Source organism: Odocoileus virginianus, unplaced genomic scaffold (assembly GCF_023699985.2).
Source record: "Odocoileus virginianus isolate 20LAN1187 ecotype Illinois unplaced genomic scaffold, Ovbor_1.2 Unplaced_Contig_10, whole genome shotgun sequence".
Taxonomy (NCBI): domain Eukaryota; kingdom Metazoa; phylum Chordata; class Mammalia; order Artiodactyla; family Cervidae; genus Odocoileus; species Odocoileus virginianus.
This window is the reverse complement of record NW_027224327.1, coordinates 693,644-712,450: the sequence shown is the minus strand read 5'-3', so window position 1 is coordinate 712,450 and position 18,807 is coordinate 693,644. Positions and strand designations below refer to the sequence as shown.

General features: G+C 36.0%; 1 protein-coding gene across 3 annotated transcripts in view; it reads right to left on the bottom strand.

Moving 5' to 3' along the window:
• UGGT1 (UDP-glucose glycoprotein glucosyltransferase 1) overlaps positions 1 to 18,807 on the bottom strand; it is a 120,805-nt gene that overhangs the window by 54,799 nt on the left and 47,199 nt on the right. For all 3 annotated transcript variants that reach the window (XM_070463940.1, XM_070463941.1, XM_070463942.1), the window contains exons 17-18: positions 17,372 to 17,503; positions 5,584 to 5,748 (exon numbers count right to left, since the gene is read on the bottom strand). In XM_070463940.1, the coding sequence (XP_070320041.1) occupies positions 5,584 to 5,748; positions 17,372 to 17,503 (297 nt within the window). The remainder of the gene's footprint in view (positions 1 to 5,583; positions 5,749 to 17,371; positions 17,504 to 18,807) is intronic.

Sequence of the window (18,807 nt, the reverse complement as noted above, 5' to 3'; positions counted from 1 at the left end):
ACAAACTGCAGAACAATTATATCCCACATCAAAGAGCTGGAAGGATAATATAACGTGGCATCATAGGGAAAAGACATAGAATATTTACATTTGGAACCTTCCGAAGCTTTGCTGTGTGCACCTCAGCCTTCAGCTGGTTCTGATACATATTCTATTACTTTAATAATGGTAACTGTAAAAATCACACTATCCTGAGTTCTGTAAGCCATTCTAGCAAGTTATCATAACTGAGGGGACACCTGCATTCATAGCTATTTGATCATTAGTAAGGGTGGCCTGAGGATCTCTGAACTTGTGTCTAGTGTCTAAAACAAAGACAATCTTGTGAAGAACTATGTCCTTAATCTGTTAGGACTATGTCCTAACTCTGGGCTGTATGGTGTCAGAAGTCATCACAAACCAAAAGACTAATAGAAGAAATAAAGGGTAAAAAGTTCAAAATGTTAATTTACATATCTGAGAAACGCAGTGATGGTATATCCACAAAATGGTTTTTCAATCTCAGCACTACTGACATTTTGGACTAGATAACTCTTTGGAAAGGGAGGTGATATCCTGCTGTTTTGGAAGGGAAGGGACATCCTGAGCATTCCAAGAGGTTTAGCAGCATGCCTGACTCATTCCCACAAGAAGCCAGTAGTACCTCTTTCCTCCCTGAACTATGACAACGAAAAATATCTCCATACATTGCCAAATGTGCTGCCAAGTGGGGCAAAACTGCTTCCTGAGACCAACTAATGAAACACTATATGGCTATCTTAAAAAAACTGAGAATACTCTATATACCAAATTAGAAAGACTTATAATATTAAGTGAAAAAAAACAAGGTATAGTATAGTTATGTATTAATAATTTGTTACCATTTTGAATAAAGGTTAGGAAGGAGTAAATTTTCATTGTTAGCATACAGATACAAAAAAGTTTCAGAACAACTCAGAAGAAACTTAAAACAGCAATTACCTACTTGTAGGTGGATGACTATATACAGAAGAAGATTTGTTTTTTACTTTTATAAATAACCATGGGAATTTTTAAATAATTAAATACACAGCTCAAAACTGACAAATCATTTGAGTCTTTCCATTTCATCAGTCTTAATAATCATCATTTATAAGAATGCCAGACCTTGATTTCCCTCTCCAGCCACTGAGAATCCTTAAGTATACTGAGGTTTTTTCTGTCTATACAATGCTTTGGGGTCCTGAAATATCTGTACATTAAGTCATATTTTGTTGTCTTGAAAAGCAGAAAACTCAGAGAGTAGAAATACCATAATTTGTTGTAAAAAACAAAACAAAACGTAACATACTATAAGTAGGAAAAACTCAAGAGTTCCACTCTAGACATGCCATTGTCATTTGAAAGATGACAATGCTTTCTATACAGAAAATGTTAAGAAATCTACACACGCCCACACAAAAAACTAATAGAACTAATAAGTTCAACGTGGTTGTAGCATATAAGATCAATATACAAAAATCAACTGCATTTCTATTCACTACAAATAAACTACCCCAAAATTAAAGAAACAATTGCATTTACAATAGCATCAAAAAGAATAAAATATAAAATGCTAAGGAATAAGTTTAACAAAAGTATAAGACTTCTTCACTGAAAACTATGAAACATCATTAAAAGACAGTAAATGGAAATACGTCCTACATTCATGGGTTGGAAGATTCACTATTGTTAAGATGTCAACAGTCCCCAAACTGATCTACAGATTCAACACAATTCCTATTAAATCCCAATGGCCTCTCTTTGGTAGAAACTTACAAGCTTATTTTAAGATTCCTAGAGAATTGAAAGGGACACAGAAGAGCCAAACCTTCTTCTTCTTTTTTTTAAGGAATACTAACAATCCAATCCAAAGTTTTATTTATATAAAAATCATTTCCCCGACGCATTTAGGGCACAGTCAGGCTAAGAATAGCCTTGTTTCCATTAGTAGCCACGTCACAGTACACAGCAAGTCATATTTATGGTGACCTTGATATTTTCTCTCAGTATATGAGCTAAGTCCTTTATATTTTGGAACTAAACAGCCCAGACTGGGACTTTTTCTAGAAACATTAGAAGTCTACTCCAAAGGAGAAATGATGCCTCCATCTCCAGAAACTAAAAACTGTCAGTACATTTCAAATATTAATACTCCAGGTACAAACTTCCAGGAGAAAAGGACCACCCCCAGCCATCACCTTCCTCCCAGATATATGAATATATATACACATGTGCATGTATGTTATTTGTGTATGCATTAAAGACTGGTAACATGGTGGCTAAATCAGAGATTTAGCTATGTTAATTTTCATAGTTAATTTCATAGTTAATTTCACTATGTTAATTTTCTTTCAACTGCTTTTTCAAGTTTCTTTGTGTTTGGAATTTTAAGATTCACCTAAACATGGAACAAGCACAAAGCATACGTGTAAAGCTGAGTTTTAGGGGCTTTTTGTCAGCTTTAAGTCTCTAATATTTTATTTCCTCTTTCTTTGATCTTTCTCCTAAAAAACAAAGATTTTACAAATTTTATAGACAACTGTCTTATAAGCTGGCCTGATGAAAAATGGCAGATGGGGCATGTCTGACCACAGAGAGGAGCCCAGTGAAAAGAGTAGATTGAAAACCAAAGGTGTTCATTTAAATCAATGTGATTTGGAAAAGTTCCTTTCTAAAAATATTCATTTTAGCAAATGGTGAGTTGAAATTTGTAACGTTTATTCAAAACTACACAATGAGTTTTAAAACCACAAGAGTAGTGAAGTCGCTCAGTCCTGTCTGACTCTTTGCAACCCCATGGACTGTAGCCCACCAGGCTCCTCCGTCCATGGGATTTTCCCAGGCAAGAATGACTGCAGTGGGTTGCCATTTCCTTCTCCAGGGGATCTTCCTGACCCAGGGATTGAACCCAGGTCTCCTGCATTGTAGGCAGACGCTTTTACCGTCTGAGCCACCAGGGAAGTGGGCACATAATTATCTTGTCTGAAGCTCACTTTGAACTCAAATCTGATTTTTTTTAATATAATTTCAATCTTAAAACTGTAAAGCAGTTGCTTTTCTCTATGCTTGAGCAGTTTTCCTATCAGGTGGTAAAAAGGCTAGGGTTTTTTTAAAAATTTCTTTACTTCAAATTAGCACCACAGTACATGTTCATTGATGAAAATATGGTAAATACAGAAGAGTTCAAAGAAAAACAATCATCCATGATCTTGCCATGCTGTCCATGAAAAAGCTGCTCATCTGAGTTATTTATTTCCAGCCTGGGCTTCCCTGGTGGCTCAGATGGTAAAGAATCTGCCTGCAATCCGGGAGACCTGGGTTCAATCCCTAGGTCGGGAAGATCCCCTGGAGGAGAGCATGGCAACCCACTCCAGTATTCTTGCCTGGAGAATCCCATGGACAGAGGAGCCTGGCAGGCTACAGTCCACAGGGTCACAAAGAGTTGGACATGACTGAGTGACTAAGCACATTTCCAGCCTAACACACACACACGCACACACACACACGCACGCACACACACGCACGCACACACACGCACGCACGCGCACACACACATATACTTACGTCACCTACCCAGACACATTCACATATACACAGTAATAAGATCGGCCTAGCCACACTACCTTATATAATTCATCTGCTGGTACATGGCAACATGTTGTAGACATGTCTTTAGATAGTCTTAGTTAATGTCTTTTTAATGGCTGCGTTGTGTTCCACCATATTGTTGGATATTTAAATTATTTCTCATTCTTTGCTATCATAGTGACTGCTTCAGTATACATTTATATATTTCACATTCATATGCTTACACATTTAATATTCACAGAAGAGCCAAACATTCTTAAAAACAGAAAAACACAAAGTTGGAAAACTCACACTTGATTATGACAATAATCAAGACTGGGAGGCACTTAAATAGGAAAAGTAGGTTAATGGAAACAACAGATGGTCTAAAAATAGACCTATACATTAGTGGGCAATTTATTTTTGACATGGGTACCATGACAAATTTAACAGTGAAAGGCTATTCTTTTCAAAAATGATACTGGGGCAGCTAACTGAATAGTCAAAAAGATATCCAGCTGCATGTCTCAAATTGGACATGGAAAAAGAGATGGACTCCTACCTCACTCCACATACAAAAAAAAAAAAAAAAAAAGATGGATCAAAGAACTAAACATTAAGAGAAATAACTATAAAATACTCAGAAGAAAACATAGAAATCTTCATTACCTAGGATTAAGTAAAGGTTTCTTACATATGATACAAATAGTACAAGCAACAACAAAAAAAGTAAACTGACACTACCAAAAAGTAAAAATACAAATCAGAAAATGAGAGAAAATATTTAACAATTATATACATATAATAAGTAATTCATATCCAGAATACATAAATAACTCTTATAACTCAACATTAATAAAACAAATAATCCAATTAAAAACAGGCAAATAATCTGAATAGACATTTCTCCAAAGAGGAAATAAATGGTGAATAAGCACAGGAAACAACGCTCAACATCATTCATATTTGAGTAATGCAGATCAAAACCACCATGAGATATCACTTCACACCCACCAGCCTATAATCAAAGAGACAGATAATACCAATTACAGAAAATGGAACGTGTATACATTGCTGATAGGAATGTTTAAGTGTGCAGCTGCTTTGGAAAACAGTCTGGCAGCTCTCTTAAAAACAGAACTACTGTTAAAAATAGAACTATATGGGCACGCAATTCCACTCCTAGGTATATACCCAAGAAAACTGAGAACATGTCTATAGAAAAACTTTTACATGATCGCTTAGCGCAGCAGTAGCCTCAAAGTGGCAATAACCCAAATATGCATCAACTGATGAATGCACAAACAAAACGTGGTCTGTCCATTGGAGGAACTATTATTTGGTGACAAAAAGGAATGAAGTATTGACATATGCTCCAACAAGGATAAATCTTGAAAACATTATGCTAGGTAAAAGAAATTAATCACAAAAGACCATATATTACATGAATCCCTTTATATAAGCTATCCAAATAGACAAATCCACACAGACTGAAAACAGATTGATGGTTGCCAGGAGGTAGGGTAGGGGATAATGGGAAGCAATTGCTACTGGGTGTCAGGTTTATTCTAGGGGTAATAATGCTCTGAAATTAGACAATGGTGACAACTGCATAATTCTGTGTATATACTAAAACCTACCACATGTCCACCTTAAAAGGTTGACTTTTATGGCACATAAGTTATATGTCAACAATAACTACACACATATGGCATATTTTAATTTCTCTATGTCAAAATTACTTAGAAGCAGAATAAATGTTTCTTAGAATGGTTAAGTTCTTCAGAATTTTTAGTATAAAATTTAATCTTAAAGCCAATAAGTTATTTCAAAAACAATGTACAGAAGTCTCATGAATATTTCCACTCCCAGAATTTGCTGGGAGTCTACAAATCAGTTGAGAGTGGTACAGAAAACAGTGATACTTAAAAGAATTTTACTGCCTAATACAGAGACTACAAAAATGTAGCAAACCATTCTCTTTCAAAATCTTTCGAACTCTGAAACACTGCTTACCAAGTACACTGCTCTCTGAAAGAAAGTTGTGGTCTCTAGGATTTTGTGCATTGTAATGGTTTCCAACTCATCAGGGTCTAGCTGCTCCTTTTCAAAGGGCATTCCATTGAATAGGACAACAGGTAGTGGACCAACTCCAGTCTGCTCATAGTAACTTCTTGCTTCCTGAAACACATGGGACCAAAAATGTATATTTTTGTCATTCCTGAGAAAAATGGAACAAAGCATATTTTTCACACATACATGTTCTAACAAGAAAAAAAATCAACAGAAATATAGAACCCAAGAGATAACTATAGAAAAATTCTTTTAAAAATATATAAAAAAAACTAATACAACATTGTAAATCACCTATACTCCAATAAAAATTAATTTCAATATATACATTAAGAACATCATAGTTAACATCCTACTAGGTAAATCTGAATTTAAATTACTGAGTTTTAATAAAACCACAAAACCTTACAAATCAAGAAGTGGTTGAAGGTGGGGATGAGGGTAATTTTAGGCAGCCCAGGCTAACAGATCCAAATTATATCCACTACAGCCCAAACTACACAACAGACCTTTCTGCAGTGATGGAAATATTCTACCTTCACTGTTCAATGCAGTAGCCACTAGCTGTGTGTAGCTATTGAGTATAGGAAACTAATTAATTTCCATTTTAAAAGCCCATGTGACCAGAGGCTACCATAATGGGTGGCACTACTATAGACTGTCATAAGTTATTAGTGCTCCTGGGCAGATAACTTGAGATGAAATATTTACATCCAATTCTAAATTTAAAAGGGTCCATATCACTAAAAAAGAAATTACACCTACAGAAACCAAAACAAGGCTGGTGAAAAGACAGTGCTCAAAAAAAATCACTCTATAATGTACTAAGCTCAATCTTTTTTTTTTTCTTCTCAAGGACAGGAGAAGATCCTTGGCAGGGAAATACCAGGTGAACAAATATATCTGAGACTTTTCCAACAATCAATATAAGGTACATTCCTCCAGATACCAACCACAGACTCAAGACTAAGTTTTTAGAGTAAAAATTATGTTATTACCCAAGACATAAAAAGTTCATAAGACATTCTTGTTAAACACCTTATAATTGATATTTTCTGAAAATAGCAGAAATTCAAAGTATATAACCTTTTTTAGATAGCATGAATAGAAAAATGTGGTAACTAATACCAGTCATAAGCTTAGTTTCAGATCTAGCCACAGTGGTAAATGATACTACAGACTTCTATGATGGACTATGATAGGGCACAATGAGAAAGACTGTGATCTCACCATTTCTCTATACCATTCTAGGTTGATCTCTGCCATTTCTCTATACTATTGTTAAAACTTTTCAAATGTACACCCCCAGAACTTACATTAATTCTGTTCTTTGACATCTTACCTATTTCAAAGAAGTTCCTAGACACCCAATTTTAATATACTTTGAGCTCTGAAAATTTACTGATGGATTCCCCAAGAAAACAAAACAAAACCCACACTATAACTCTCAGTGACAATAGGAAGTAAGTAACATTAGCTTTCTCTGAAAGTGGTAATTGAGTAAAAATCAAGAGTGGGAGGGAGATGCTTTGACTTTCCATTTTCACAACCTGCAAAAAGATTATCAGGCTAAACAACAGAATGCAGGCCAATAATCCAAGTCACACTTAAAACTTATATATGAGAGTTTCTAGAAACTGATCACTAAAAATGCTAATCATACACAATTTTGAAACCCTGATTACAGAGTCACAAATGAGTCATTCATAAAAGATAACTGAGATTAATAAAGACTCAGAGTTAATCTGCCAGTGGTAAAATGTTAACATGAATAATTTAGAACTTTTCTTACTTTGGCTTTAAAAGATACAAATATGCATCTATCAGACTATATGCTCTTTGGTTCAGAAGATCTACTTTAATTGTACTCCCTAGTTTTAGAAACAATTACTTCTTTCAGATATCAAACACGGAAGATAACAACGCTTCAGATTTATAGCAAAAGACTCAGATATTTGTAAGTAAAATAACATTTGCCAATTGTACTCATTTCTCCTTTAAAAAACATGCACTTATTCCTTCTTTTCAAAAAAATCTATTTTCCTTGGGCTTTTTCATATGAAGGGTACATGTCCTGCAAAAATCTTAAAAAAATTAAAAAATCTTACTGATCATTAGATTCTTAGGACTTCTGGGAATCTCACAATAACCTTCTCTTGAAAGTATGCAATTACTTAGCTAGGAAATTACGACCTGTTTATATGAGAAGGCCCGCTAACTAGTACAGATGAGGCAAATGGCCAAATGGGAGAAACGACTGAGGAGCTGGGTCTGTGATACTCACTTGATTCTTCAGCAAAATCAAGATTTCAGTACATAAAAGACACCATGTGAAAGTACCATTTTCTGTGAACCTTATTTAGGGAAAGTTAGATACAGATTGGGCTTCCCTGGTGATTCAGACAGTAAAGAATCCACTGCAATGCAGGAGACCTGGGTTCGATCCCTGAGTCAGAAAGATCCCCTGGAGAAGGGAATGGCTACCCACTCCAGTATTCTTGTCTGGAGAATCCTATGGACAGAGGAGCCTGGCAGGCTATAGTCCGAAAAGAGCTGACAAATATGAAGCAACTTAGCACACATGCATACAGATACAGATTATACAACTTATTTAGATGAAACTGTTTTATAAATGTAAAGAGCTAAATGTTAAATTCTTAATGATATCTACCTCTTTTATTGATCAATTTCTATATCAATAGACATAAAAGAATGATCACCTCAAATTTATTGCAGTGGAGACTGCTTCTTGAAACATTTTTCACACATATACACAAAGCCAATATTGGTTGTGAGAGTTTCTTCATTTTTCAATCAATGTATAATCTGCTAAATGAAATCAGAGCTTTAGATTTAATATATTTTTCTTCAGAAGTAGGTATTTCTTTAATAGTGCTTGCTAATTATGCACTATATGGAAGAAACATGACAGCAAAATAGTATGCTATTTTCTTATCATTTTTGTATCTATGTATTTATATTAGCTATCACTGAAAGCCTGTATTTCAAGAGTGAATTATTCATTTGAATATAAATGAAAATTCAAGAAGATGTAATAACCAATTATCTGTTGCACAGGATAAATTGATCATAAGAGGTAAATTTTAGAATGTTATCATTTCTTTTAACGTAACAATTATGTTTCAAGCATTGTTTTAGCAGTCTATTAACATATGCCTTTTCAAGTTTAAAAAGGCAAGTTGGGAGGCTTTACCATACAGGACAGGTATCAAGGTACTAGTAATCCATGCCCTAGAAGCTTAATACTCCTTCTCACATAATTATGCTTTAAAACCATTAATATTATAGAATATGTCCTTCATCTCTAATACATCCAACTCTGCATATGTATCATTAAAGAATATGTTATTAATAAAATATATTATAAATATTAAAAAACATCCTTTCCTCCAATTTGTCCACATTATTTGTCCACATTATGAAAACATTATTGAATGTTTTCAAGCAATTCCTTTTGATATAGCAATCACCCACAATAAAAAAGGCAACACATGCTTTTTCTTCAACAGAATGATAGAAAATCAAAGTTAAACATTTTCCAAATGTGAAATATGAGAAAATTCCAGTAATTTCCTAATATTCTCAAAGTGGCCCTTCTTTCCTTTTATTTCACTTTTTCTTTTTCTACAGAGTACTACTCATGTTGGTTGTGAAAGTGTGAAAAAAAAATCACCAACACGTGCCCATACCAATATTATTTTATTAAAAAATAAAAGGAAAGTGACTGAACAAAAGGTTGCAATACAATAATGGAAACATGTTCACTGTAAACTGAGTAGACTTCATGACCAGCTTCAACTTCAAACCCAACTGGATATTCCTGAAACCAAGGAGATTTAACACTGAGGCAGGAGTGATGTGGGGGCTTCCCAGGTGGCTCAGCTGTAAAGAATCCACCTGCCAATACAGGAGATGCAGGATATGTGGGCTCAACCCCTACATCAGGAAGATCCCCTGGAGGAGGAAATGGCAACCCACTCCAGTATTCTTGCCAGGATAATCCCATGGACAGAGGAGCCTGGCAGGCTACAGTCCATGGGGTGGCAAAGAGTTGGACACAAGTAAGTGACTGAGCATGCACGCAAAGGAGTGATATCAGTTTCACGACTGAATAAGACATCCCTCATTAGTGCCTCCCTCACAGAAAAGCAATGATTTGGCATCCATCCACAGGCAAAAGTGTCTTTGTGGGAGCTCTGGAATCCAGCACCAAATGCCAAGTGGCCCGGGAGAAGTGTTCAGCAGGGAAGAGGCAGACGGACCTTGACAATGGCTGTGGCCTCTGCACTGGCCTTTGAGCTGGCTCCAGCGAACTCCTGGGAAGAACTATCTTAAGCAATCACCCATGGATAAGATGCCAAAGAAGGTCTAGGTTTCCAGCAGAGAAGTTCCTGGACTTTGTCCACTGGACACACTGGCAAGACTAAGAGAAATAGTCTGACTTTATTCATATCACTCTCCTCCCAAGTCAGCACTGCTTAAGGACACAAGAGATCTTCTGAGCCTACGATCTCTTCTACAGGGGAAGTAAGAGCAAGGGACTGAGAGCACTCAGCTTCCCCAGCTATGTGAGATGCTGGCAAAGAGGCTCATTTCTGTTCTGCCCTATCCAGAACACAGAATTATGAGAAGCTTCACCAAGTGGGAAGAGGCTGGGAGAGCAGCAGGCAGTGCCCTTCTGGCATTTAAGGAAGGCAGATCCTACTTACTGCATCAAGAAGCCCACCTAAGAGCCACCCAGGACATCTCATTCACAGATCCCCCCCAGATGGCTCATGGGCACCCTACAGTGCTCTACACACCTTTACCCACATAAACCTGCACACAGTGGCTGGCTCCCAGTGTACAATCCTGATAACGGCAGCAAGACTGAACTTCACCAATGGCTAATGAGGACATACAGAAAGCCAGTCCACATCTGTGGGCCAGAAACACACAAAGATTTGAGCTGTAGTGCCACTTTGGGAAAAACAAAAAACAGGGGCCTGTCAGCACCCAGCCTGGGGCACTGTAGAATCAAGAGGAGTTAAACAAGCTTCAGAAATCTGCACAAGAGGGAACAATAGCATGGAGTAGGTGTACCCACAGATGTTCTGAGAAAGCCTCAGAATTCCTAACAAGGAATTCTGGAATGAAAGGTATTTTTCTCCCAAAGCAGAGAGCAAAGACTGGGAGAAGTGACTACTACCAGTCACTTCTGGAAACAACATAAAAATGCAACAAATATAAAAATTATTCAAGAAACTACAACATTACCTAAGGATCACAGTAATCCTCCAGTAGCCAATCTTGAAGACATGAAAATCTGCAATTTACACAATAAGGAGTTCAAAATAGCTGTTACACAGGGAAACTCAATGAGCTACAAGACACAGAAAGACAATTCATTCACAAAAAAAAAAGAAAGACAATTCAGTAAAATCAAGAAAACAATACACAAACAAAATTAGAATTTTAACAAAGAGAGAGAGCATAAAAAAGAATCAAACAGAAATTCTGGAGCTGAAGAATATAATGAATGAAATAAAAAACAATATAACATTAACATCAGAGTGAAAGCAAGTAAAGGAAAAAAACTACAAGTTAAAAGAAGTTTTGCAATTATACAGTCAGAGGGCATCAGGGAAAGAAGAAATTAAAGAAACTTAACTCTACAATGACAAGAGTATTCAGATGAAGCATGAGAGAGCCCTCAACCATGAATTTTGTAGCAATGACCTCCACGCTCAAAGAGAACACAGAGTCACTAGAATTCCCCTCTAAAGATGATGCAGTTTACACATGAAACTCCATCTTTCTGTTTTTCAATATAAAGAATATGCTGATGAAAAGCAAAAAAAAAAAAAAAGTTTTAAAAGTAACTAAGGCTATAATAATTTGCTATTAAATATACATGGTAAAGAATCTGCCTGCAATGCAGGAGACCTGGGTTTGATCCCTGGGTTGGGAAGATCCCCTGGAGGAGGGCATGGCAACCCACTCCAGTATTCTTGCCTGGAGAACCCCCATGGACAGAGGAGCCTGGCGGGCTATTCCACAGAGTCACAAAGAGTCAAATACGACTGAGCGACTAAGCACAGCACAGCACATACAATATAGAATTAAATCGTGATGTCCAAAATAAAAAGGAGGAGGGAACAAAAGTAGTTTTTATAACTGATCAAAGTTAAAGCATCAACATAAAAGAGACTGTTAATATCTACAAAATATTTTATGTAAGACTCGTAGTAACCACAAAACAAAAATCTACAGTAGGTTCATGAATGATAAAGAGAAAGTAACCAAAGCATACCATTATGGAAAATCATCAGTTCACAAAGGGAGGCAGTAAGAGAGGAAGAAAAACACAGGAAATACAAATCAGCCTCAAATAACTAATGAAGTGGTATTATATGTCCCTTACCTATCAATAATCACTGTTATTGTATTAAATTCTCCAATCAAAAGGTATAAAATGGCTGGATAGATTAAAAAATAAGACCCAACTAAGCCTACTTAGTGCTACTTTAAGAACACAAAAAGACTCAAAAGTGAAAGAAAGGATAAAATGATACACTATTCAAGGGGAAACCAGAAGAGAGCAGAGGAAGCTATAGTAGTGTTCAGTTGTCTTAACTTTGTTTGAAACAATTTTAATAGACCATATTGTGACAGTTGTCCCATCAGCAAGGATTTCTTTAAAAACTTATCAATATTGGTGAGTTTTTGCATAGCCACTTTAATACTGAAGATGGGAGGAATAAAGCAACCTTTCTGACGTAATTATGCTTTATTCAGAAAGGTAAAAACACAACTGAAACTCAAAAGAAGATTTGTGCAGTGTATAGAGAATGTGGAATGTGCCATGACTGTGTGTCAAAAGTGGTTTGCAAAATTTTGTGCTGGAGATTTCTCACCAGACAATTCTCCACAGTTGGGTAGACCAGTTGAAGCTAACAGCAATCAAATTAAGACATAAATTGAGAAAGGGAAATAGCTGACATACTAAAAATATCCAAATCAAGCATTGAAAATCATTTTGCACCAGCTTGGTTACATTAATTACTTTGATGTTTGGGTTCCACACAAGTGAATAAAACCTTCTTGACTATATTTCTGCATGTGATTCTCTATTTGTAATGAAAACATTCCGCTTTTAAAACAAATTGTGACAGGTGATGAAAAGTGGATATTGTACAATAATGTGGAATGGAAGAGATCATGGGTTAAGCAAAATGAATCACCACCAACCACACCAAAGTCCAGTCTTCATCCAAAAAAGGTGATATTGTATATACAATGGGATTAGAAGGGAGTCTTCTATTATGAGCTCCTTCCAGCAAACGAAAGAGTTAATTCTAACAAGTACTATTCCCAATTAGACCAATTGAAAGTAGCAGTCAACAAAAAGCATCCAAAATTAGTCAAGAGAAAATGCATAATCTTCCACTAGGATAATGCAAGGCCACGAGTTACTTTAATGACCAGGCAAAAACTATTATAGTTTGACTGGGAAGTTCTGGTTCATCTGCTGGATTCTCCAGATATTGCACCTTCAGATTTCCATTTATTTCAGCCTTTACAAAATTCTCTTAATGAAAAAAGTCTCCATTTCCTGAAAGGCTATAAAAGGTACCTGGAACAGTTCTTTGCTCAAAAAGATAAAAAGTTTTGGGAAGATGGAATTATGAAGTTGCCTGAAAATGGCAGAAGGTAGTGGAACAAAATGGTAAATATGCTGTTTAAGTTCTCAGTGAAAATGATAACATGGTTTTTATTTTTACTTAAAAACCAAAGGAACTTTCTCACCAACCCAATAACCATTACTATTTGCAAATGACATGATTTTATGTGTAAAAAACTATAAAGATTGCATTAAAAAATTATTAGGGATAATAAACAAATGCAGTAAAACTATAAGATATAAAAACATATAAAATACATTGCATTTCTATATGCTAAGCACAAAGAGAAATTAACATTTATAATAACAACAAAAACAATAGAACACCTAGGAACAAATTTAACCAGGTGGGTGAATGAACTGTAACACACTGAAAACTGTAAGATTGTTGAAAAAACTGAAGAAGATACAAATAAATGGAAAGATATTTCATGCTCACAGACTGGAAAAATTAACCCTGTTAAAACATTTGTATTACCTAAGGCAATTTATATTACAGATGCAATGCAGTCCCTACTGAAATCTCAAGAACATTTTTCATAGAAATAGAACAAAAATTCTGAATTTATACAGAAATATAAAAGACCCTAAATAGCCAAAACAATCCTGAGAAAAACAACAAAGCTGGAGGTATCATACTTCCTAACTTCCAATTATATTACAAAGCCATAGCAATCCAAACAGCATGGCACTGGCAGGAAAACAGATACATAGATCAATGGAACAAGAAATAACAGCCCAGAAACAAAACCAAATATATAGGGACAATTTATGACAAAGGGGCAAAAAACATACAATGGAACAATGATAAGTTTCATCAACAAATGGTGTTAGGAAAAATGAACAGCCACGTGCAAAAAAAAAGAAAGAAAGAAACTAGACCACTGTCTCACACCATATGCAAAAATTAACTCAAAATGAATCAAAAACTTTAATGTAAAACCTAAAACCCCAAAACTCCAAGAAAAAAGAAAGGCAATATGCTCATTAACATTGGTCTTAGCAGTATTTTTCTAGATATGCCTACTCAGGCAAGGAAAACAGAAGTAAAAATAAACAAATGGAATTATATCAAATGAAAAAAGCTTCCGCACAGCAAAAAAAAAAAAAAAAAAAAAGAAATCACTAAAATGAAAAAACAACCTACAAAATGAGAGATATTTGCAAATAATATCCAGTAAGAGATTAATATGCAAAATATATATAAAGATCTCAAACAACTCAAAACACTACCAACAACAACAAAAACAACCTGATTAAAAAATGAGCAGAGACCTGAATAGACATTTTTCCAAAGACATACAGATGGCCAACAGGCACATGAAAAGATGCTCAATATCACTAATCATCAGGGAAATGCAAATCAAAACCACAGTGAGCTATCACCTCACACTTGCCAAAATGACTACTGTAAAAAAGACAGACAACAAAAAATTCTGGTAAGTATGTAAAATGGTTGGATGGCATCACTGACTCAATGGAGATGAGTTTGCGTAAACTCCGGGAGTTGGTGATGGACAGGGATGCCTGGTGTGCTACAGTCCACAGGGTCGTAAAGAGTCAGACATGACTGAGCAACTGAACTGAATTGATGTGGAGTAAAGGGAATCCTCTTGCACTGTTGGAATGTAAACTGGTGCAGCCACTATGAAAAACAGCATGGAGATTCCTCAGAAAAGTTAAGACTAGAACTAGCATATGATTCAATAATTCCACTTCTGGTTATTTATCCAAAGAAAATGAAAATACTAACGCAAAAAAATATATGCACTTCTATGTTCATCATGACACTGTTTACAATGGCCAAGATACAGAAACGACGCAAGTGTCCATCAATAGATGAATGGATAAAGATATGAGATACACACACACATACTATAGACTGCTGCTGCTGCTGCTAAGTCACTTCAGTCGTGTCCGACTCTGTGCAACCCCATAGATGGCAGCCCACCAGGCTCCCCCATCCCTGGGATTCTCCAGGCAAGAATACTGGAGTGGGTTGCCATTTCCTTCTCCAATGCATGAAAGTGAAAAATGAAAGTGAAGTCGCTCAGTCGTGTCCGACTCTTAGCAACCCCATGGACTGCAGCCTACCAGGCTCCTCCATCCATGGGATTTTCCAGGCAAGAGTAGACTGCTACTCAGCCATAAAAAGAAGATGAAATCTTGCCATCTGTGACAACATGGATGGACCTTGAAGTTAATAAGCTAAGTGAAATAAGTCAGATGGAACAGGACAAATACCACAGGATTCCACTTATATGTTAAAGATAAAAATCTAATAAACAAGCAAAACAAAATAAATGAACAAACCAAACAAAAACAAACATGTAACAAAGTAGTGGATACTGGAGGGGAAGAAATGACTAAATAGGATCAACTGTATGATGGAAACTAAATTTTTGGTGAGCCAAGTTGTAGGGCATACAGAAGTAGAAATAAAATGTTGTACACAAGAAACTTATATAATGTTATAAATCAATGTTACCTTAATAAAATTATATTAAGTTAAATGAGAGGAAGGGAGGAAATGAAAATAAACTGAATGATGAGAAAAACAAAAAAGTGAAAGGCTAAAAACAACTGGTGCTGAACTGGGTGTGCATAAGACTTGAGAGGGAAATTATAGAATTTAGGATTCTGTACTCAGATAAAAAGAGTAATTATAAACAATGCATTCATTATCAGTATAGTTTCTAATGAAATGATAGCTCAGATCTCCAAGCAGATGAATCAAATGTTTTGTGTTTTATTCAAAGAAATGAAAAAAGTTGGTAAATAAATATACTCTTACTGTTTTAAATTGTTTCAGAAACATATTTTGATTCCTTGCCTTAACATTTATTTTCAATATACTAACCACCATGTTGTCAGGAAGCATTTAACAGGAAGCTTCCTGTGTGCTGTTTTGGATCTGTCAGGAAACCTTTGGCCCTTATTAATTCCTGAATATTCAGGAATTAAGAGGAGAGGCACGCCTTTTGCCTTTCCCAGGGCTGAGGAATCCAAGCATTTCCTTTGTTAGTTTCTCATTATGGTGATAAGTACCCTCTTCTCTCTTTAATAGGAATCGCCTTGTGTTTTGTAAGTCTGGAATTTTAATCTTTATCTTTGCTGAGAATAACTACCGTGTAAGACAGTATATATGCCCACGCCATGTTGATTAAAACACCTTTGCTCCATCAGAGCTTGGGTCCCCGTGTCTTTCTTTCTCTCTCTCTCTATTTCTGGCTGATTCCCTGGAGCGTGAAAGCCAGCTGCATAACCCAGGGAATATTAGCCTCTTTCCTTCTTTCACTTTCTCATCGTCGACTCCGGACCACCAGGTTCCGGTCCATTAAACCAACACCACGTTACTGTTTGCAATAAAGGTCCTTCACTGTATTTACATGTCTCATTATTATCTTTAAATAAAGATTTTAAAATATTTCCCTATATCTTTAATATCAGACTTTGCCATTCTGTTTATTACATTTCTTACTGCATTTCCACCTTTAGCCTAAACAATTAAATACATGACATACATTAGGCTATGTATCATGCCCTGACAAGCATACATCACATACATCCAACAGCTTTTATCTGGAACATAAATCACATAAGTACTACCACTGCATAATAAAGATAAATTATTTTTCAATTTAATAGTTAATAGACCAGCTAAAGATCAGTGATACATTCACAAAATTGAAAAATAAACTATATTTGCAAAGATTAAAAAGTGATCTGGTTTCTAAATTTTTAAAATGGTAAGTATCTAAATATTTCACCACCACCACCTATATTAATAGAAATCCTGATAGGTCAGCTGGTAAAGAATCCTCCTGCAATGCAGGAGACCTGGGTTCGATTCCTGGGTTGGGAAGATCCCCTGGAGAAGGGACAAGCTACCCACTCCAGTATTCTGGCCTGGAGAATTCATGGACTGTATAGTCCATGGGGTCACAAAGAGTCAGACACAACTGAGTGACTTTCACTTTCAGTAATAAGGGGAGGTAAGGAAAGCATAGTGCTGCAGACAGATGAGAAACACCAGAGAATGTTTACCTTCCGATTCTGATCATAAGCAGAGTCAATTCCCAAAATGCTATTCACTTCCACATATGGATATTTCTTCTCCAGGACAGTGACCACATGTTCAACTTTCACTCTTTCTCCAGTCCTTACTTTGTTATACATCTAAAGAAAGAAAAACCAAGTAACCAACTACACTTTCAAATCCAAATTTCAGAGTACTTATTACAAAAGATTTCAAAATGCAGAGGAAAAAGAAAAACAATACCTATTTCTCTTAAAGAGCAAATGGGACATATTAGCAATTCTCCCTTTTCTGTATACTTCCTTATGCCTTCTTAAGTTAGAAACTATATATTCGTAAAATAACTCAGTTCATACTCACATTAGAAGTCCAAAATGCAAAAATCTGTTAATTTTTTAAAAATCTGAATACTTATAAGTAATTCTTGAAATAATGTCTATGATGTTTAAAGGGAAAAGAATTTCAAAATATGTATGGCATAATCCCTGTTTGTAAAAGGCAGACATAAAACAAACAACAAAACTGTGTCTGTGCATACACAGTTAAGCATACGAAGGATATACTAAGCAAGCTTTTAATAGTGGCTGCCTTCAGGGAGCAGAATTAAGGAGAGGAGAGAAGAGATATTTAACCGACATTGCAATACTGTTTCTATTTTTTTTTTTTCTTTTTACATGTTGCAATACTGTTTTTAAAAAATTTTAATAACAAACATATTCTTTTTCCTTTTGTGACTAAAAAGAAAAAGAAAACTCACTATCCTTTCCCTCATACACATAGCTATGAGGGGAAAAAACTTTAAAAAGCAGACTTTAAACCCCTTATCCCCAGTAACTTCACATGAACCTATTTCATTCTCCACAGCCTACTGCTAATCATGGGTCCACCCTTATTTCTTACAGAGGTCACGGCAACAGCTCATCAACTACTACTCGAGCCACTTTCTCCACCCTTCGTCAGATCCATCTCCACTATACGCATCAAAACGAGGTTTTTCAGGTGGACTGGAGTCTAACTCTAGACCCGGATACCTGTTACCCAGCCTAATGGGCTCAATGACTAGGTTCCCTTCTCCACTCTGCACTCACACGATTCTGTTCAAGTCATGCTAACAACTTGGAGTCACTACTCTGATCTGCAGTCATTGTTCACTGACTCCTGTTTGTTCGCCTATGCAGAGATGAGACAACTTTACACTCCACAAAAACACCGCCACTCCAAGCGCAGTGAGGTCCTCATGCTGCTGCAGCCAGCGGAGCTACACAAAACCAAACCATCTCTGTGGAGGTGTCCCCCAATAGATAGTAAGATGTTGGAGGATGGGGGAAACCTTACTCTTCTTTGGAAAGGGTGCATCTTTAATAAAGCTTGGCCAAATAAATAAAGGAACACTTCAATTAATAAAAAAAAAAAAAAAAAAGCCCCTGACTGAATCTCTAAACAA